Source organism: Lynx canadensis, chromosome B4 (genome assembly GCF_007474595.2).
Source record: "Lynx canadensis isolate LIC74 chromosome B4, mLynCan4.pri.v2, whole genome shotgun sequence".
Classification (NCBI taxonomy): Eukaryota; Metazoa; Chordata; class Mammalia; order Carnivora; family Felidae; genus Lynx; species Lynx canadensis.
Window position 1 is genome coordinate 25305291 of NC_044309.1, and position 23235 is coordinate 25328525.

Sequence of the window (23235 nt, forward strand, 5' to 3'; positions counted from 1 at the left end):
GGGAAAGCATTTAAAACAAAAAAATTAATTCTTCCCCTGAAGTAACGATCTTCATTAATACAGGAAGATCAAACACCGAGAACATACGCTCACATGTAAAGACAACATTTTTTGTGGTTTGAAAACTAGGATAGTCACAGTGTATGTACTCAGTATGATATTTTCCAGTAACTTCAGTTACATTTCACGACCAGGATGCAATATTTTAATAGGCATTACTGCTGACACAGTGACAGACCTAATAAAAGGCAGTTGATATTGTTGTTTAACCTTAAATGTAAGAAAGAACCAATATCTCACAATATAAACTTAAGAAGCAGAAGCTAAGTTACACTGTTCATATAACACAAGGATTCAGTGCAGGCGTCTGAAAATACCAAGTGTCTACACTATCCTCAAAACTTGGTTTAATTTAAATCTAATGTTTGTGAAATGTATCTATTCTGCAATTCAAGGCACAATTTTTCTGTGGATTTATATAGAGTGGCTTCAAGTAGAAGGGGCTACTAGCAGGGGCTGTAAGGGAAACCCTAGATGTCTACCCCAGGCTCCAGGCAAGTGCCGGCTCCTTTCCTGCCTCAGCATTCTGGGGCCACTCAGGATGTTACAGGAAGGGCTCTGACTGTAGCCCTGCTCATTTTCTCAACATATTTGTTTCCACTTCCAAAGGAACAGGCCCCTGTAATAAAGGGCCCATATCACCCCTGCTCTGTGTGATTTGCTGGGGAAGGAAGATAATTCCTTCTCCACATGTTTGGACTCCACAGCTCTCAGGGAGATTGCTTCAGGCAGATGCTTGCTTCCCTCTGGCCACTGTTACGTCCCTGGATTCCTTCTCCTCTCTATAGAGATGCTCTGTGCTTCTTCCTGGGAGTCTATGGCCTGAGTGCCATTGCCTCTCCTACAGAGAAAGCTCTGTCCTCATGACATCATCTCCAGCCTCAAATGCCCAACGGGGACCCTGAAAGAAAGAGGCTGCGGTACGATAAAGGAAGTGATGACATAAATTCTGGACTGAAGGTTGTAGCCACAGACGAAGGAGCCACAAGGCTGACACTAATCTTCTGGAATGGGCACACGATTAGGATGGCCCAGAGAAGCCAAGGAGTCTCCTTTGAAACTCTCGCACACATTCAATCGCTTAGAGATTTACAAGTTCTGCTTTCAAAATACCGTGTGGGAAATGGGGGATGATAACGGTACCTATTTCACGGGGATCTTATGAGGATTAAGTAAGAAAATGCATGTCAAGTACTTAGCACAGTGCCTAGCTCAGTGATTACCAGCTATTATTACTATCATTGTTATGCCCCAAACTATTTAGACCATGCTGTTTGCATCTCATGGTGGGGGATTCCCCACAGCACAAGGACATAGGCTCCTTTGGAGGTAACAAAAGGGAGCCAGGAGGTAGAAGGTGGCTTAGAAAAGGAGGCAGGAGGATCTCCCAAGGATAAACTACAATCTTTGTAACTTTCCCTAGGTATGTGAAAAAATAAAGGACAGTTGTGCAGAGCAAGGTTTTAGAGTCAAACAGATCTGATCTCAGATCCTGGCTCTGCAACATCACAGCTTATGTGGGCAAATTCTGCTAAGTCTGTTCTCTCAAACCAAGGATAGTACAATATAGATCATAGAACTACTGTGGGGGCTGAATAAGATAGCACATGAGGGTAAAGCACAACACAAACACATTGTAAGTGTTCAATAAATGGCAGCTGCTGTTACTACGTGTAGTCAACATTCATCATCCCACTGGTAACCATCTAGGCATCTACCTTAGAAATACATTGTCAGGGGGCACCTGGGTGGCTCAGTCGGTTAAGCATCTGACTTTGGCTCAGGTCATGATCTCGTGGTTTGTGAGTTTGAGCCCCATGTTGGGCACTATACTGACAGCTCAGAGCCTGGAGCCTGCTTTGGATTCTGTCTCCCTCTCTCTCCCCCCCCCCCCCCCCAAAAATAAATGAACATTAAAAAAAAAAAAGAAACACACTGTCAGTTGTCTGACGGTTGCCAGAATGTTAAAACGTAGGCCTCATGTTATGAGATAAAAGCATTGTTAAGGAAAGCAAGACTAACCAAATGTATAAAGGGAATACATATGTGTGATTTTTGTGCTCATATGTAACTAATTATGTAAATCTCAACTAATTTATTTAGACAAGATTTGATTACCCATTTTAAAGACCGTCCATACCGAAAGCATTTAAAGCAGTATATTTTTCATATGTGATAATCAAAAGATCACACTAATGATAATGCTTGTTGTCTAAACTTTCGAGGTTGAATGGGCAAAATCTTATCTAAATCCCCATAACTGAGTGATCTCTGCTGGGATAGGCAGAATTTTGCCCCCGTGAGTTTTCTTCCAGGGTCCCATCTGTGAATATGTTACATTACATGTTAAAAGCGGTGCTGCAGATACAATTAGGATGATCGATCAGTTGACCTTAGAATATGGAGATTATCCTGGATTATCTGGGTGGACTCAGTTAAATCACATGTGTCCTTTAACTCAGAGTGTCTCCTGTGGGGGCGCAGGGCAGAGAGATTCAAGTGTGAGAAGGAACTTATGTGCTGTTGCTGGTTAGAAAATGCAGGGGACCAGACAGAGGAATGGGGCAGCCTCTAGAAGCCAAGAGTCAAAGAAATGGGGACCTCAGTCCTACAACTACAGGGAAATGAATTGTGCCAAAGCTTAAGTAAGCTTGTGAGTGAGCTCCTGTCCAGTACCCCCAGCTAAGAGCCCAGTGTGACTGGCACCTTGATGTCAGCCTAATGAGACTCTGAGCAGAGAATCCAGTCATGAATGCCACACTTCTGACCTACAAAACTCGGAGATAATTAATGGTGTTAAGTTGCTGTTTGTGGTAATTTTTATTTTTAATTTTAGAGACAGAGAGGGTGCATGAACGGGGAGATGGACAGGGGGAGAGAAGAGAGAGAGAGACAGACAGAGAATTCCAAGCAGGCTCCATGCCCAGCACAGACCCCAACACGGAGCTAGATTCCACGACCCTGGGATCATGACCTGAGCCAAAATCAAGAATCAGATGCTCAGCCGACTGAACCCACCCAGGCGCCCCTGTTTGTGGTTGTACCAAGAGAAAACCAACACCTAGGCATAAGAACTGTTCTTTGCTTTATAACCACAGCTATCCCTTTTGAATCTGTCATGGTTAATTAATTTAAAAATATTCATTTCCTGACTGTGACAAAAAGCTGTCTATTCCTAGTAATGTACATGCCATGATCTCAAGCTGGCCTTCTGGCATTTCTCTCACCCTTCTTAGTTTCAAGGCCTTCACTCCATATTTTCTTAGAATAAGTGCTTGGATATACTGCTGCCCATTAGCATATTCGACAGAGGCTGTACAGGATCATTGGAAAAGAAAGCCCTTCAAATCTCTATCTTCCAGGAAAAGCCTTCTTGTGAGGGAGGCAGTGCCTGCAACGTCTGGCTAAGAATCGTGTCTTATGTGTACCGCTTACTCTCTCTGTCCAACACAGGACATCGACCAATGATGGTAGGTAAAGCCCTCGACCTCATCAGTATGATTCGAGTGCTTCAAAGCCTATACCAAAGCATTTGCTATCTAATTCGGGGAAGGACCCACCCAGTGTTACAGAGACAGCCTAACACAATGACAATTAAGTTACCATAAGCAAAAGACTCTGAAAATGTTAGGTGTTCCAATAAAAGAGGGTGCTGCTCTAGGAAAGATACTGAGAACAGTGGTCTATTTTATATTAATTACTGTATAAATAGTACAGTTTCCACATGTTGACAGCTGGACAATCAAGCATATCCCTGAGGGAAGAAAGAAAACTCATAGAAAAGTATTCTGTGGTCAGTCCATCACTGCCCAGAGACATGGAAATGTGGCGAAATATTCAGTCAGCTTAGCCACAGTTGAACAAACTGAGGAAGAATCTGGATAGCAGAGCCCTGAACAAAGACCATGCCCTTTACTGTTTAAAAAAAAAAAAAAAGAAAAAATAGAGAGAAAGAGGAGAGAGTGAGGGAAGAAGGAAAGGAAGGAAGGAAGGAGGTAGGAAGGAAGGAAGGAAGAAAAAAGGTTTTAGAGAAAGTTGAGATATTTTGATATTTTCAAAATAAATAACATGCAAATTTTAATATGCAATTCATTAATATGATATTTTTGAAATATAACCCTTTCCCTCTCACAGTATATTTTGATGTATAACTTTAATCAGCTACATTTATCACACTAGCTAAAAATTATTAAAGCAATCCAAGTACAAAAGGGTAAAAGAAACCAATCTGAAGCATATGATTTTTTAATGCTCCATTAATTGATAATTTTGCTTGAAGGAAAGATTGGCAAAAAGAAATGGAATTCTTTAGCTCCTTGTTTTTACTTAAAAATTCCCAACAGTATTCACTCAAACAAAGGACTTAAGTTCTCCACTGGAAGGATAAAAAGAAAAGTTAGTTCTAGCATATCCTGCCACATGCTTAACTACAGGGTAAAGCAGTATCTATTCAGATTCTAATCACATCCTAGAAGTGTAGTATTTATTAGGTTGAAGACTGCCAAGTACTACTATATCATAATTACAGACATTTTTTAATTTAAATTATATTTAGCTCTTTAATTCAAGCACTGTAGTTTGGAAAGTGTTACCCATCAAAATGTGTCATGTTTACGTACATGAAACCTAGCAAGAATTTTCCAGGAGTTCCCATGTTCCATTCTGTATATAATTACTCTTTATTCATTACTCCTTTGATATTCAGAATCTATGCATAATTCTGAATGTGTGCAAACTCCCACTAAAAACTATCAGCAATAAACATCTTTTGTAATGAAATCACTTACTAACAGTCTGTATTACAGAGTTCCCTTTAAGATGGTGCACTGAATAAGCTTTATTTACTTTTCTCTCAAAATCCCATTAAAACTACAGAATGTAAATTTAAAAACAGATAAATGCCAAGCAGTGCTCGAAAACAATAAAGGGCACCGTCGTCAAATCAGAAAAGTTGAAAAATTCATGAAAGATGAAATGGCATTAAACTGATGAGGAAATCTAAACAGAGAACCACAACTCAAAACAGGTGGAGATCAAGACTGTGGCAAAGTGTTAGCTGCTTTTCCCAACAGGGAAGGTACTGCAATTCAGCAGTTCACAGAGAATAAAAGTGGGCCACGGGAAGAATCATGAAGGTCACCAGTTAAAGCACAGACATCAGGGGGCACCTGGGTGGCTCAGTTAGTTAAGCGTCCGACTTCGGCTGAGGTCATGACCTCAGTTTGTGAGTTCGAGCCCCGTGTTGGGCTCTGTGCTGACAGCTCGGAGCCTAGAGACCGCTTCAGATTCTGTGTCCCCCTCTCTCTCTGCCCCTCCCCTGCTCACGTTCTGTCTCTGTCTCTCTCTCTCAAAAATAAATAGACATCTTAAAAAAATTAAAAAAAAAAGAAGTAGAGAGTAGAAATTCAGGTAACCCCTAATCTCTATAGGGGTTGTGACTGCTATGAAAAAGGAAAAAGATGTTCTTGGAAAATAAAAACATGATACCAAAATTAAAAGAAAGACTGCAGCAGAAAGGTTGATCAGTAGAATGGATGGGGCAAAGCTGAAGACCAAGCAAGAGATCTGGAAGGTGAAGACGAGGCAGCTGTAAATGACGTGGAAGAGAAAGATGAGAAAAGGTGTAAGAGGAAGAATAGAGAACCAAGGGATCCCAGACCAAGATGATTTCACAGGTGAACTCGCTCCAATCTTCAAGACATGCAGAAAAGCTAATCCTTACTTTGTTTAAACTTTTCCAGAGCAGAAAAAAGATGAAGAACTTTCTAGCTCATTCCACAAGACTGGCATACCTGGAATATCAAAATTGTGCAAGGAGAGCATTAGAAAAAAAGACAACTATAGACAAAGCTCACTTGAGAATTTTGATATAAAATGGCTAAATAGGGGCACCTGCGTGGCGCAGTCGGTTAAGCGTCCGACTTCAGCCAGGTCACGATCTCGCGGTCTGTGAGTTTGAGCCCCGCGTCGGGCTCTGGGCTGATAGCTCAGAGCCTGGAGCCTGTTTCCGATTCTGTGTCTCCCTCTCTCTCTGCCCCTCGCCCGTTCATGCTCTGTCTCTCTCTGTCCCAAAAATGAATAAAAACGTTGAAAAAAAAATTAAAAAAAAAAATAAATAAAAAAAAATAAAATGGCTAAATAGTTAATGAATCAAATCCAGAAATATATTAAAATAATGATACATTGTGATGGAACAGAATTTTTCCCAAGGATTTAAGGAAACTTAAACACTAGGATATTTACTCAATATAACTAGGTTAAAAGGGACAGTCAAATGGTATTAAAAATTGTGGGATTAGTGTCTGATAATTACAATAACCTATTTAGTTATGAGTGTGTTTTGGGAGTGGGGAGAATCTCTTATTAAATAATCTAGGAATGAGAAGGGGATCCTTACCTTGATAAAGTGATTATATCAGAAATTTTCTGCAAACATTATACTCAATGGTAAAATATAAGAATAGTAAAATATAAGAAATATAAGATAAAATATATAATATTCATATATATATATATATATATATATATATATATATAAGAAAAATATAAGAAAAACTCCCTTTAAAGCCTGCCATCACTACAACATTGTTTTGGAAAATTTGGTCAATGGAATGTAACTGCTGAAGGGAAGGAGGAAGGGAAGCAGAGAAAAGAGGAAAATAAATATATAAAACTGTTACTATCTGACAGTTATATGCTTGTGTGTACTCTCACAATATTACATCAATATTATATATCAATTACATATTATATCAATATTATATAAGAAAAATGTACAAAATCCAACAGATTTCCTACATATCTGTGATAACTATTATAATATGTAATAGATAAGAACTCATCCAGAATGGAAACAATAAGAATAACAAAATAAAACATCTAACAATTAAAAAAAATTTTTTTTAACATTTATTCATTATTGAGACACAGAGAGAGAGACAGAGCACGAGCATGGGAGGGGCAGAGAGAGGGGGAGACACAGAATCTGAAGCAGGCTCCAGGCTCTGAGCTGTCAGCACAGAGCCTGACGCGGGGCTCGAACCCACGAACAGTGAGATCATGACCTGAGCCGAAGTCAGACGCCTAACCGACTAAGCCACCCAGGTGCCCCAAAACATCTAATAATTTAATGAGAAATATGCAAACTCTATGTAAAGAAAACTATAAAAATTTATTGAATGTCCTGAAAAATAATCAGAATAAGTGGAAAAATATACTATGTTCCTGAGTGGAAAGACTTGGTATAGTAAGGATAAAAATATTCCCCAAATTAATACATAAATTCAATGTAATCCCAAATGAATTTCCAATGAAATTTTTAAAATGGAACTTGTCAATCTTATTCCAAAGTTCAACTGGAAAGGCAAATTCAAGAGACTTGAGAATATTTTGAAAAAATTGCAAGCGGACATACCTTGCCATATGTCAAAATGCACAATAAGGCTACAGTCATGAAAACAGTGTGCTACTGATGTAGAAGTGTTTTAAAAAGTTTGGCGGAATACATTAGAGTCTAGAAATAGACACACATAAAGGAAGGTAGAGTATACTAACGGTAGCATTTCTTTTCTTTTTTTTTTAATGTTTATTTTTTCAGAGAGAGAGAAAGAACGAGCAGGGGAGGGGCAGAGACAGAGAGAGACAACACTGACAACAGCAGAGTCCGACGCAGGGCTTGAACTCAACCAACTGTGAGATTATGACCTGAACCTAAGTTGTAAGTTTAACCGACTGAGCCACCCAGGTGTCCCTAAAGGTAGCATTTCAAGTCAGTAAGGAAATGTGGAAGTGCTCAATAAATTGTATTGGAACAGATCGTGTTGGGGAAAAACCAGAAGTCAGACCTTTACTTCACATAACTTACAAAAAATTGTAGGTAGATTATAATTATATAAGTGTTCAATTAAAATAATAAAAGTAGTAGAAGAAAATGTAAAAGCGAACTTTTATAATCTTGGGACAGGTATTCCTAAAAGTGACACAAGACATAAAGAACACATTGCCATATTTAATCATCAGCCCTTTCCCCTCTTGGCCTCCTTACCCACTCAGGGCCCAATACCCTCCTTGGGCAAGGTCCTTTACCTGCCACCATGGGGGCTTACTATAGCCATGCCCCCTGAAGCTCCTTTGAAATGTTTCTGAGCTTGGAGTCCAAGTTCTAATAGTGGTTCTAATAGTGACAAAATGGTATGCATTTAACTACGACTTTCTGTCAACCGTGGGCTTCCTTATCTCCCTATGCATTTCATAGAATCCCTGATTATCAAAGGCAGAAGGCAATGACGCGTCCTCATTTGACAGCTGAAGGAAGGAAGGCCCCGGTGAATAAAGAGACTTGCCTTGGAACACATCCCCAGTTGCTCGCAGTTCTGGCTAAATACAGTGCTCCCAGTTTCTAAGGCAAATCTGCTCTCTCCACATTATAACTTCCTGTGGCCTAATCTATAAGTGGGTAATCTCAGGTCAGGTAAGGAGGCTGACTACAGAGAAAATCTAGACCCAGCAAAGTCATTTTCCAAACCACATACGAAACAGTAGGGATTTAACTATCGCCAAGATACAGATTAAACTTGTATTGTTTCAACAGAGTCTCTACTCAGACCTTTACACTGTCATTTTAATAAAGCACCTAAGAGACAGGATGTGGTCAAACAGAACATAGATAGGTCATTTGTCTTTATTGTTCTTCTCTGAGCTTCCTACTAGCATTTCACTGAGTGTGTATGTTAGAGGGTAGGGATTAGGAATGGTATTTGGGGGTTGGTAATATGTCATGAAATCATAAAGTTGAGCTTTTTTATATTTTCCTAATGAGAGGAAAGTTATTGTAACTATAAACTAAATTTTACTGCTTCAATCATAGTAACCATGAAATAGTCCTCAAACACCTTTCAAGATAGTTGAAAATTACTATTCCAGATGATTTATGTTTATACTTTTTAAAGCACAATTTTAAGGAAAAAATATAAATAAATAAATCTGAAGGAAAAAAGTACACAGGTTAGATAAACCAGAGGCCCCATGGGTTATGAGTAAATCTGAACTGGTGCCATATTTCTGAAAAGGACTAAAGTAAAGGAACCCAGGAGACACAGTAAAAACTAAGACACGACCAATTGCACTACTGACAAGGTTGTGAAAAAACTCCTTGATCCAGCTGGATAGATTTAGCAGCTCAGAAAGAATTAAAGGAGGGAGGGAGGGAGAAGAAGGGAGAGAGGGAGAGGGAGGGAGGGAGAGAGGGAGAGGGAGGGAGGGAGGGAGAGAGAGAGAGAGAGAGAGAGAGAGAGAGACAGAACAAACACCAAGACAAAAAATGCAGTCAAGACAAGGATAAAAGAAAATGCAAAACAATGGCTCTCCACCTCAGTTGCAAACTAGAGAAGGCTATGTGGGTTCTCAAGTAGCCACAATATTGCAACCATCTTGCTTGGAGTTAGGCTGAGACATCACACCAAAGGCACGTGGCACCAAGCAGCTTCTGGCCAGGGATTTTACATTTAGAAATGTAAGACCCAGTAACATTTAAGGAATTCTCCCTCCTGCCAGATAGCCATCCTCTTGCCCCGAAGCCATGTGACAAATGATCCTGAATACCACGTTGCCTTTTATGCATCTGTTGTCTAAATCAGTGTAGAAACTGGAAGGAGAGACTCTGAATTCTGGCCCTTAGCAAAAGGGTACATTTTAGTGTCATAATGACAGTTTTGGCAGAATGGGGCATTCTTACTTGAAATGTCTCTGCCATACTGAGAGCTTTGTCCACCATAACCTGAGTCTGGCTCAGTCAAAGGGACTATCAGTTCTAAATTTCAAATACATGAGCAACTATGTAAAAATTTAAAGAGCAAACTGTTTCTTGGACATCCCATTTCATGAATGTCTCTGATCACCTTTCAGCACTTGCAAAGTTTTCGTTTTCATTTGTGCTGTTTTCCAGTTTAATGTTATATCACCCAAATATTCCTCTCAAAGTCACCGTTTAAAGTTTTTTGTTCTCTATCGCTTGATCAAAGGTAAAACGGTTTTTGCGTACTGTGTGTGTGTGTGTGTGTAATGGCATAACAAAGGGAACACATTCTTTCTGTCAGAGATATCCACCTTGGTCACTGTATCAAAGAGACTCCAAAGCACTGAAGTAAGTGGGCAAGAGGCTGTTTTTAACCCTATCTGTAGTTCAGGGATTGTGGGAGACACAACACACACTTGAGAGCATCCTCACATGCCATCACCAAAGGGCTGCCCGAATCTGTGACACGGCGAAGTCTAAACTTCAGTTTTACCTCTTCTAGGTACATCTGGATGTGTCTGACCTGAAGAAATGCTAAAGGTGAATCAGACTCTGCAGTCCCTCAGCGCGTCTTGCACCAGAGTCTTACTTGCCTGAGAAAAACAGGTCATGGCTCCTTCTCTGACTGGGAGGACCTAACATCATTGGAAGTGGATGACTGATGTTGTTGCTCAAACCTGACACTAATCTATCTTCCCCAAACCACGTTCCATTGGGTTGTTGTTATCACCCGAGAGCTTTTATCTGACCACTACCAGGTAAGGAAGGACTCAATGCCTCCAGTGTGCACCAAAGGGAGAGGGAAGATATCACTGGTCATTTTCAAAAGCCGCTTTGTCTTCCTAACTACATTCAATTCAGTTATCACCACTATGACCATACATATGTGCAGAGAGAGATGCACACTAGCAGTATTAGCTTTTAGGCATTTTCTGCAAATCATTCATATTTCCCTTAGTAAGCAAAGGAGGATCCCCAGGTAATGATGTCTATTACAACCTGTAGTCTAAAAACGTGTGTAAAGACCTTTTTACTGCAGCCGTTACAATAGAGAAAAGAATTTTAAATGCACATACAGCTAGCCTAAGTTCTCGAAACTTCAACACTAATGCTTAAGTATTTACTTTTATTTAAAAGTAAAAGTAAAAGATCTCATGGTTCGTGAGTTCAAGCCCTGCGTCAGGCTCTGTGCTGACAGCTCAGAGCCTGGAGCCTGCTTCCGATTCTGTGTCTCCCTGTCTCTGCCCCTCCCCCACTCGTGTTCTGTCTTTCTCTGTCTCTCAAGGGTGAATAAATGTCTAAATAAATAAATAAATAAATAAAAGTAAATGTCAATTAAGTAGCTGAAATTGCCCAAAGCAATTAGACTAATTGTACCAAGGGTCTGGATCATATCTCCAAGCAATCAAGCAACTCATATCCAAAAAAACTAACAATTTCAATGCTTAGTATAGAGCCTATAGCAATTTCCAAATCTGCAAATTCAAGAATTGAACTAGAGGATCCTTTCAAGTTCGCTGTTGGGTTTATAAAAATCGTTGACTATTTATTTCTTCAGTACAATGAATATGAGAGAAATTGGGTAACAAAGTTGTGAAAGAAGAAAGGGAGAAAAGAGGCATTATGCATTAAACATGCTGTCTTGCATCTAAACTGAAAACGAAGAGAAAGTTCAAATTTTGTAAAAGAACTATCTCATTTGTGAGGGAACAAAGGTGTTACTTTTTTGCTTCCCCCAAACTCATAATTATAAATGATATAATTTCTAACAGAAAACAAGAGCAGAAGCTTCCAAAATTTAAAAGTACCAAAATTTTGGCCTGGAAGAAAACACATATTTATTCTGAGTAAAAATTCTGTTACATCAACAAGACACATTTTGACATAGAAAAATACCTGTTTAATTTTAGAAACAAAGTAGGGAGGCAGAAGGGAAAAACTAACTACAGCTAACCAAAAAAGAAAGAAAGAAAAGAAACCACTTCCATATTCATTAAATAGAATGTCTTGTTATTTTCACAGGCAGTAAAAACTTTTTGACATCCCATTTAGTCTCAGACTGGAGAGGTGTCAATGGATCTTATTTGACCTCTTCAGTGTGTAAAGAGTTTACAAACCTAACCAAATTTAGAATTAGTGGGAGTTACACACTTATGTTCCTTATACATAAGAGAAGAAAATAAGGCCCTTTTATGCCAGCTTGGAGTTGGGCTTGAATTTTTATGACTTATTTAGAAGCCCTAGGGAATGAAAAAAGTCTCTGAATGGAAATACTGACACAGGCTTAAATATAGTGACATGGACAAGCACGTCTATGAAACAGCACCAGGATGTGACTGACCACTCCAGCACGTCTGAAATGCAGGCAACATCATACAATCAATTACAATGGACTCAGTTCCGGTAGAAATGTAATGGCAAGTTAGAGAATCAAAATTTCAGGTTGGTAAACTTGTTTTTAACAGGAAAATATGCAAAATGTATGGGATGTTTACTCTGATACGCGGAGGAAAGAGAAAATGTAAAATTTCTGCATAGACTCTCTCCAATTGTATTACAGGATTAAAAACAGTCACTCTTAAAAAAAAAAAGTCCAAGCTGTCATGTCAATCCTGAGAGCAAATGTGACTCAAGAGTTTAAATCAGTGGATCTGAATCTGTGCTTTCTTTCTCAGATCTTACATGGTTTTGTGCTAGACAGAGACAGACAACAAATATTTGTTTTTGTTTGTCTATTTGCTATATTTTTAATTCTTTGGTGGTTTTTTAAAAACTAGCTAAACTTTTCCATTTATCATCCTTTCATTTTCCTGAAAGTCACTTTTTTTTACTTGAAAATTGGTTTAGTTTCATTTTATAGTTTCTCAGTTATTATTTTGAATCCCTTCAACACCTCAGAGTTTCCAGCTACATTTTTTTTTTTACTATTTTCCTCTGGTTTTAAATTTTTCACATTTGTCTTTTTTTTTTTTAAAGCCATTCAAACGTATTCAAGATCATTTTCTTTCTTTTGTCATGTTCACAGATACAGATCAACATATATATGTGCACATTAAAATGTCTTTCATGGTTTAAGAAGCAAAAAAGACCACATCATTAAAACACTAACTCGTTTAAGTAACGGTTATGGGCAAATATGTGAAAGACGCTGTACTAAGTGCTAAGGGGACTATAAAATGAATAAAATGCCACTTTAGGGCCTCAAAGAGCTTTTAATACACATAAGGCAGTGAGTATCAGCACAAAAGAAGAGACAATGTCGCTACATTTCAGAAAAACAGTGTTTCTAACATTCACACAAATGTGATATCACTGTTGCTATCATTCTTAGGTAACACATGGAAGAAACACAATGTAAAAGGGTAGAAAACATTGGGATCAAAAACAGTCCTTAAAAATTTTCTAAACTAACCTGCCATATACTTTCAATTTGTTTGTAAGCCATGTTGTTTTCTGGGGCTGTAGGTCTCAGTATTTACACTTAGGTTTTTCCAGCCTCTCACACGATACCAAGTAACAAAGCAAATGAAAAGCTACCCCTTAAGGAGCCAGCAAACTGCTCATGCCAATATTTGTTCTCTTTTTCTATTTTTGTTTGCCATTAATCTCTCAGTTTCGAACAGGAGATGGAACACTTATGCAATTTCATTTCAATTTTGCAAGTGAATCTATAATGAACATTTAATTTAAAAAATCAAGCTACTTTAAAAATATTCCATATGAATGTTTTGCCATCATCACTGACATATACTTAAAAATCTATGGTGTTCTGAATATCATGCTTAAGTTTTGATATTTCTATAGTAACCCTATGCCTACCCAAAAATCACTTCTGTAGATCTCACTTAAACCATCACTGCTTTGGAGTGAGTAATTAGGAAGAATTCTTTTCAACAGGCTATCAGAAAGACAGCGTTCTTTATTCAAAGCTGTTAGGGGCAAGTTTGGAACTGTGGTTAATCCAACATTACTGATTTAAATGGATGGAATATCATATAAAAAGCAATAGGAGGAGGTAGTTTAGAGGAGAGAGGATATTGAAGCACACTTCATACGCTGTGTTTAATATTATAAGCTTAGGAGAGCAGAAAATTCTGTATTTTTAAAACCAGTACTTGAGTTTCTATCTGGAAATTTCACTTATGTGGAATACCTCATTCCCAGATGGTGTCAGATAGGTGAGGTATTATTGTAGTAAGGATACAAGACAAGAAATTGGATAACCTTTCAAGTATCCTTTAAATGTCACTAACTGGGATGGTGATAGAGGGTTTTTTATTCTCTGCTGGAGTACATCAGCAGTCATTTGCATGCCAGGAAAGAACGTCTGGAATAATCCAAAAGGGCAAAGCTTAGTTCTTTCACCAAAAACAAGGACGTGACAGGCACAAAAAGGGAAATGAAACAGGATAAAAGCATCCAAAGCAGACTTACTGTTCAACAAAATCCCACAGAGAAACTAGCATGTACACAGAGACACATACCATCTTAACAATCGGTTCTTGACAAAGCCTTCTCTTGACTACTACGATGCTTTCTTTAAGCTACTCACAGACACAAAACCCAAAATTGATGAAACATATAAATTAGGAGTGAGTATTCACTGTTCAAAAAGATCTGCCAAGACAGCTCTTTAAATCTTTCTTCTGCTTCTTTTAACGAGGGTTTCTTGGATGAGCAGCCTAGCACAAAACACAGGGCTTCAGTGAGCCTAGAACAGGGCCTGTGTAGAGTGGCTCTTAATGAACATTTTTGTGTGTGGAATGAATGCATGAAAGAGCACCTCTTATATGAGTGGACTGTATCTCAGAAATGTACCTGTGAAGTCGGCTGTTTAGAACGGAAGAGAGCACAACTCCAAAGAAGCCATGCTATACATAAATTAAGGTTAAATCCGGGCTAATCCGATGGTTTTCTGAACTCATTAGCATACCTGGGTTATACTACTGATAATGCCAGCTTCAATTCTGAAGTACATGCATATGCAGGAAGAGAGAGAGAAAAAGGAACATTTCTCCTCTTGGTGCGCATCATTAGCTGAGAAAAAAAAAATGTTTGGAAATGGCATTTAGCCTCTGGCATCCATTCACACTTTCTACCTCCTACTTCTTTCCTTAGTGACCAAAATCCCTGGTTCTTTTTGCTCCAACTGTGGCAGGCCATCCAAAGGGACTCTATCTTCCAGAGAATTCCATGCACCAAATAAGTGACTTCTTTTTTCTCTCAATCAAAAATCTCCATTTCTTCAGGGATATTCACCTCAGTCAAGTGGAAGGGAAGCTAATCTGGTTAATTCACACTAACATAGAAAAGAGTTCTATGTTCCTATGTATGTTTTTGCTGCACCAGATGTGTCTAATTAAGAGGGATTTTAGACAGTTTAACAAGATGAAGTTTAAGCATTCAGCCTGTGGGAGCTGGTTAAATTTATGAATTATATACTTGCAGAGCAGTGGGGCTCGGAGAATAACCATTCGAATGTACTAGCCATTTATAAGTTGTGAGCTGCAAAAAGAAAGAACATAACAGGGACTTGTCCTCAAGCCGAGCAAAAGAAGTGCGGGGAAGTCCACACATTTTATTTCAAGACTTGCCTGATTTTCCCCTCGTCAGTACACTTCTTAGAAACCTCCCTGCTCTCCTTCAGCAAAGAAGGAAATTTAATAGGCTTTTAAGGGTAAATCAGACTCGAACGCAAGTCAGGAAAGGCTCCAATGAGAACTTACTCTGTAGGTGGGACAGATGGCAGATGGCTCCTTCACGGATGGTCGCATCTGGAGAATATCAGTACTGATTCAATAGGAGTGGAGGTGGATATTAAAGACACCTCAGAGGGCAGACCCATCGAAGGGTTAGAGGCCTTGAGGTCAGTTTGTAATGGGAATTCACTCCATCAAATACCTGAAAATTGTCATCCATTAACCTAACATGATGATAAGTATTATAATTTAATGCAGACAACTTAATTCAACAGACAACACTGAGTAACTAAATCTTCTTGAGTAGTATTTTTTTTTAGAAGCAATAGCCTTAATAATTCTAATCAATTCTAACAGTATAATTTCTGCTCTCAGAAATGTTTTTTTTAGCCAATATGTGTTGAAAGTCTAATACACCCCATGAAAATAAAAATCTTTCTTTTTCTACACGACGGGGAGACTTAAGATTACAGAGAAATATTTAATGTCTACATAAAATCAACAGAAACATGTTTGTATCTACGTTGATGTTGTCAGTCAGGTGGAGAGAAAGCTAATCTGATTAATTCACACTAACTTAGAAAAGAGTTCTATTCACCTACATGTTTCAATTAGGATTACTTTATAATATAGTGGGCTTAACTCTCCTAGAATTTAACAAGAACAAGTGAAATAGAATTCAGCGATGCATTATCCTTCCACATACGAACTCTTTCATTTGGCCTTTTGGTTCCATATCATTAATGAAATGCATCATAAGATAGCAAAAATGTGTGGAAAAATGAATAAAATTTTTTAGCATAGATAAACTAAGAAATTGTGTTTAAAGGTGATCTATTCTTGAAAAACAATTTGAAAGTTGAAATCTTTGCACTACTGTAAAACTGGGGTGGGGGAGGGGAGTGGTGTTTAATAGCAGATTTAGAGGGTTTCTGTTTAGGTGAAGAAAGAAAGATATAACCAGAAGGAATTGAAGGAATTCAGAATAAGCCTGTATGCCAGTGAAAACCATAGTAGTTGCTCAGAAAGTATTTATTGAAATCCCCTGTTCTATTTATGCATGAGTGGCATCAGCCAGATACAATTGCAGCAACGTTGTCATTCGCTTCCCCCAGAAGACAGCCATTTATTGTTTCGGGCCAAGATTTAGCAGACCAGTCTTAGACCACCAGTCCTTCTCAATTCTCTATCCACAAAACCAAAAAATGTATTCTGTTCTTTTAAAAGTTTATACACATGCATGGAAAACCAGAAGTTTACGTGTCTAGGCTGCTTTCTCATTGCTTGCAAAACTAAAAAATAGGTTTTTATTTAAAAATAGAACTTGGCAAATGAATAGGCCATTGAAGACTTTAATAAAAATAAATGGCCAAGATATTTCACTTTGAGAAGCATCAACTATACAGGCATGCTAATCACTCTTTGGTTTTCTATTTTATTTTCTTTGAAAAGAGCATGCATTTTCTTTTTTTAAATAATTGTTTTAATATTTATTTTTGAGAGAGAGAGAGAACAAGCAGGGGAGGGGCAGAGAGATTGAGAGACAGAATCTAAAGCAGGCTCCAGGCTCCGAGCTATCAGCCCAGAGCCCTATGAGGGGCCTCTAACTTACAAACTGTGAGATCATGACCTGAGCCGAAGTTGGACCCTTACGCATTTTCATAAGACGCATCACACTGGGTAAATTTCAAATTTGCTTTTACTAGGCAACATAAAGAAATGTGTAAGAAATTTACAAAAGTAACAGACCTTCAATTATTCCATCTAATCAAAATTAATTTTCATTGTTTCCAAAAAATCTTCCTTGTTTTTGTCCATACATATTTGTAATGTCACAATTGCATTCAATGTTTCCACAATTTTAAATTGTTTTTCACTTAACCTTATGTTATCAATATTCCTCATGTTGCTTTATAGTCAGTATCAGTATCATAAATAAAAAGGTTGATTTTTATGCTATTTTAATCTGGCTTTGGATTAGGATAACATTTACATTTTTAAAAACTGACATACTTCCCATATCTTTACATGCTTGAGAAAAATGCAGAAAGCATGAGAATTAATTACTTCTTCAAAGTTTGGGGAAAAATCCACTGAATATCAAATCATGTGTTTTGGAAATGGAGTTTTACTAAAAACCTTGATTTTTCCTGCATCAGTGGTCATTTACAACTTTTCTCATTATAATTTTATAATTTAATTTGTGTGGATAATACCAATTCATCTGTACATTTGCATATGGTATACTGTCAAACAACTGTGCATAATACACCATAATTTAAAAATATTTTTAATAACTATATATTGATTGCTATAGCTCTTTTTTCACTTCCAATTTTATTCCGTACCAATTTTTGCTTTTTTCTTTTAGTATTTCTTTCAGAGTGAAGTCTTAATTTATCTAGTTTTCAGCTTTCCATTCTAACTTTTTTTTGTTTTATTTTTATTCTTTTCATTTATCTGTACTTGAATGACTTGATTTCCTATCCTTTCTTATCTCTTCAAATAAAATTCAACAAAGCTTTAAATCATCTCCAAGTTCTGTCCGCTCTGCTCACACTAGATATACGTAGTTTTAAATTTTTAAAATTATTAGCGAAATAGTCTTTTATTGCATCTTTTACTTCTTCCTAGACCCAATCATTATTTACAAGACTCATTTTATATCTCAGAGCATTTAGAGTTGTTTTCACTGTTGGCCCTGGAACCGCAAACAAACAATGTGGCTAATTTAAGTCTTTAAAAATGTGTTGAGGGGGCGCCCGGGTGGCTCAATCAGTTAAATGTTCGACTTTGGCTCAGGTCATGATCTCATGATTCATGGGTTCAAGCCTTGCATCAGGCTCTGTGCTGACAGCTTGGAGCCTGGAGCCTGCTTCAGATTCTGTATCTCCCTCTCTCTCTGCCCCTCCCCCGCTCCTGCTTTCGTTCTCCCTCAAAAAATAAAACAAACATTAAAAAATTTTTAAGTAAAAAAAAAAAAAATGTGTTGAGATTTCCTCTGAATCCTCACAGATAACACATCTTACTTGAAAAGAAGACCTCTGGTTAAATAATCTAAAAGGTATATTAAATAGACCAAATTTAAATTCCTTTATAAAGCCCTACTATTCACATAACAAGGTCTTTACAAGGGTCACCGGCAGCAAAGTTTGTGCAGTATTTAGCAGAGGGCCTAGCATGTCATAACTACTCAATAAATGATTGGAGGTAGTAGATATAATAATAACAGTCATCGGGGTCTGGTAGTAGTTATGTTTTCCTACCTCTTATTCAGGCTCAGCTGTATTACTGATCTGGAGAAGAGTAACTAGCTATGCGTTTCTGGTCTGGGTTTTCTTATTAATGATCTAACATGGCTGAACTAGATGCTTCCTGAGGTTATTTCCAGCTCTAACATTTCTAAGTCTCATTTGAAGGCATTTCCAGGACCTGGACTCTTATCTATACCAGATGTAGGTCACACATATCCTTTGCTCTGAAGCAAGTTGCTCAAACACTCTTTATGAGCAAAACTCTCTGGAAACTGAAGTCAAGACAGAAATTTTTACCAAACTCACTACTCCACCAGAAAGATCTGGACAGGCAGAAATCAATCATTTTTGGAATAAAAGTAAAAATTTCAAAGCTATTTATCAGCTCTACTTGTGCTTTCCAGGAATAAAAGTAAAATTTCCAAAGCAATTTAAGCCAAACCTACACTTTTCCTTCACAAGAGTCTTGGCACCCATGCTAATTTGTGTTCATTTTCCATCACTATTAGCAATCATCTTAAGAGAAAAGATGAAATACAAAGTACTTGCATGGCTGGTTATAATTCAGGGCATTCCTCCTCCAAGAATGTGTACCATTGAGATTAAAAATTACTATGAAGAATGAAAATTCTCATATTCATCATTAAGAGTGAAAATCCCCAGTAGACCATTATCCACTAAGAAGCACATCTGGTAATTAGAAACAAAACAAAGCTTTCAAATTAAATTATGGGCTATATGTGAATAATCTTGTGCAAAAGCAATAAAAATTATGCCTTTATACCTGATGAAATAAACCCCTTGCTGCAGTTTTAGTGCTGTTTTAAACAAGGTGTCATGAAAAGCACGGACTTACCTGTACGATAGACAAAGTTGCCTTCGGTTTCCGATGATGAAGGAGACACCAATTCTTCCTCAAATTCGTTGGAGCTAAAAGATCCCGAATGGTTTCTTTGCCTTGTCTTTCCCATCATGGCAGCGTTTGTGGCCATGACGTGTCTCAAAGAGTCGTTAAGGTAACGATTCAATAAGCTGCTCTTGTATTTTGGGGGTGATACGTAGTCCTCACTGGCCCGTGACTCTGGCCGCACTCCAGCTTTTATGACTGAGCTCTCACTTTTAATCACAGGATGGTGAACTGGATTATTATAGCCCCCTTCATTTATGTGGTTTCTTGGAGGATTTTCTCCGTCTAAGGGAGAAAAATATCACTAGGTAAAACTTACATATACTTTTCTCCCAGCCACCCAACTGTTACAGTTAATCACTGAATATATACATAAAGAAAGAATATTTATTTAAAGTGTATAAAATTGTCATTGATATTCAAGATTAATTTTTAGGCACAGGAAGCAGGAATCTATGTAATCTCTCCCTATGGTATTTTAATTTTAATGAATTTCAGAGAAAATGTTATTCTGATACACGATAAGTCTATAAACAAGAGGAAGCAGCCATAATTCTGTTGGTCATTTATAGTATTGTAAAAGTGAAGTTACTTCATGCAATAAAAAAGAACCATTATGGCACCATTATGTTTTGTGGAGTCAACCTTAAAAAGAGCAATTGGGGTGAACTTCCTGGTAATGGAGGCAAAGCAAAATAAAAACATTAACAAACCTTCGGAACACGAATCATCGCTGCTTACACTAAGCCTCTCAGCATTTCCTTGAACGTATTTGTTGTACAACTTTATTCTTAAAGCCCAGCTTAAATCTGGCTGTCGAACAGTATTCTTAAGCCGACGTCTTGCATTAGCAAACCAATTTGACACCTAAAAAAGTTTTATTTTTCAATTAACAAAACATAAAATACGACCCATCACATAATTACTTTCCCACAAAGGACCAAAGCCTTTCTCAGTATATCTGATCATTAAGTATTCTCTGAATGTAATAGTACTAGACATTCATCCCATTCATTCATTCAACAAACATGCTGAGCACTTACTATAGAGACTGAGTGCATACTGTATTCTGGGAATAAACAAACAACAACAACAACAACAAAAACCAAAAAACAGGCCTTGCAATCAAATGTTCAGTATAGTAAGAGGGGTAGGAGAGTGTACAAATAACTTGAAAAATTTTTTTTGATGTTTATTTATTTTTGAGAAAGAGAGAGAGAGAGACAGAGCATGAGCAGGGGAGGGGCAGAGAGAGTGGGAGACACAGAATCGGAAGCAGGTTCCAGGCTCTGAGTTGTCAACACAGAGACCAATGCATGGCTTGAACTCATGAGCTGTGAGATCATGTCCTGAACTGAAGTCAGCCGCTGAACCGACTAAGCCACCCAGATGCCCCTAAATAACTTTAATATAGGAAAGAATGTGATGAATGGCTTAAAAGGCATTGAAATATAATGATACAGGAATCCAAAGGAAGGAGGAGTTACTTTCATATATGATTCAAGACATCATGAGGAATTAAGTGAAGAGTTGAAGGAATATATCATGTATAATGGATAGGGAAGTGTGTTCCCAATAAAGAGGACCTAGGAACAAATATAAGTCAAATTCCAGAGATATTGTGGTGGGTAAGGAAGACAGAAAATTTAAAGATGACCTTGAGTCATCCCTGTGTAATCAAGAGAAGGACAGTGCCATTTTGAGAAAGAAAGTAGAACTGTTTAAGGATGAAATGATGTGCTTGGTTTGGGGAATGATTAGTTTGAGGTACTAGAAAAGCATACTGGTGAGATGGGCAGAAAGAAAACAAAAATGATATCTGAGACTTAAGGGAGAGGAAGATCAGACACGTGTCAAATGCACAGAAGTGACAGCAGGCAGTTTTGAGTAGGCAGAAAGGTGGTTGAAGACCAAACCCGGGACACCTCTAGAGATCCAAGGGCAGGAATATAAAAGAGGAGCTAGGAAAACAATCAAATAGAGCAATGAGACAAGTAGAGGAAGAAAAAACGCCAACTAACACCCAGCTTTAAGTTGAAAGTCAAGTGCTTCTAAAGCAAATAGGTGAAGACAAAGAAACAAACACTGTAAAACAAAGGAAAGGTATTTCCATGTTTGTAAAAGATGCTGTTGGATTTCCAGAGGTTAAGATGGTACTTGAGATTTCCTTCAAAATATCAGGCTATCATCAGGGAAAAGATATATAAGTAAATGACCAGAAAGGCCAATACTGGCTTTTAAAAGAATTCTCTTTCCAGAGAATTACATCTTTCTGCCAATTTATTCTAGAACATGAGTCCACATTACTATAATAGTTTGTGTGGCAATGCTTGCATTGGAAGTTTCTTTTTTATTTTTTTAGATTTATAATATAAATATACAGTTCTACACATTGCCGAAGACCTAATTATTGAATGAGCCTATAGTGAATCCTCCTTTTTTAAAAAACAAAACTACGACTTTTTCCTCTTTATCTCCAGGGGTTTTTAAAGCATAGTAGCTTTCCCCAATTTACACACACATACACATACATGCACACATGTATACAAAACATATCATATATAATATATACATTCAATATTAATTACTTTCTTTGTGTTTTAAGTAACAACTTTCCTCTTAAATTTATGTGCATTGATGTGATAACTCACGTGGCTTTTCAGAAGTCTTAGTCTTTATCAACCCCTCTTTCCTATTAAGTTGTGCTATTATAGCTATGATTTCATCTGGCTTCAAATTCCCAGTCTTCTCCAACCTCTATAGACAGACAACTTCTGGGACTATTCATTCAACAAATATATATTGAGTAGCTCTTGTGCTCTAGCCATGGTGGTCAGTGCTAGGAATGTTTACTGTTAAGATAAATTTCGTCCCCTGCACACATGGAAGGATTAGCAGAGAACTACATATTAACTGTGATATATGGGTGAACATTCACTATGGAAGCACGAAATGCCTGGTGCACATCATGGCCGATGTATTCACCCATGTCCTTATTAGTAATAACTGGGAATTTTAGAACATTATTTTCCTGAACTTCCATATCTTCCATTCTATGAACTTGAATGAATCTTCACCACCACCATCAAATTCAAGTGTTGATGTGCCATTATGATTTAAATGCTTACCTTCTTCAAATCCTCATTAGTGTCCTGTTGTCCTATAACTGTGGTGTAAATGGAAAGAGACTTGGTTTCCTGTTTTGAATTTGCCAAATACATGTGTGGATTTGGGAAGTCACTCAACTTTCCTGAACTTCAAACCCTTCATGTATAAAATGCATTAGATGGTTCCTAACATCCTGGCCAACCCTGAAAACTAAGATCTGTGAATATAGTCTACACTCTCCTACAGAAGTGTTAATTCATTCCGTTTACAGTTGGTACTAACCTATCTTGTGCTCTTGACCACCACCCTTTCAGGCAATCAGACATGTGTGTTTATGTCCTTCTCTGCCCCCTTGACATGCAGAGGACAAACCGCAACTTCTCCTATGCCTATGTAACTTATATTTATTGGAAT

The 23235-nt window shown here is 37.7% G+C and overlaps 1 protein-coding gene across 1 annotated transcript in view; it reads right to left on the reverse strand.

The window, feature by feature from the left end:
* Positions 1-23235, reverse strand: part of MKX (mohawk homeobox) — a 65903-nt gene that overhangs the window by 34293 nt on the left and 8375 nt on the right. The window contains exons 3-4 of the mRNA XM_030323216.1: positions 20427-20580; positions 19663-19998 (exon numbers count right to left, since the gene is read on the reverse strand). Coding sequence (XP_030179076.1) covers positions 19663-19998; positions 20427-20580 — 490 coding nt within the window. The remainder of the gene's footprint in view (positions 1-19662; positions 19999-20426; positions 20581-23235) is intronic.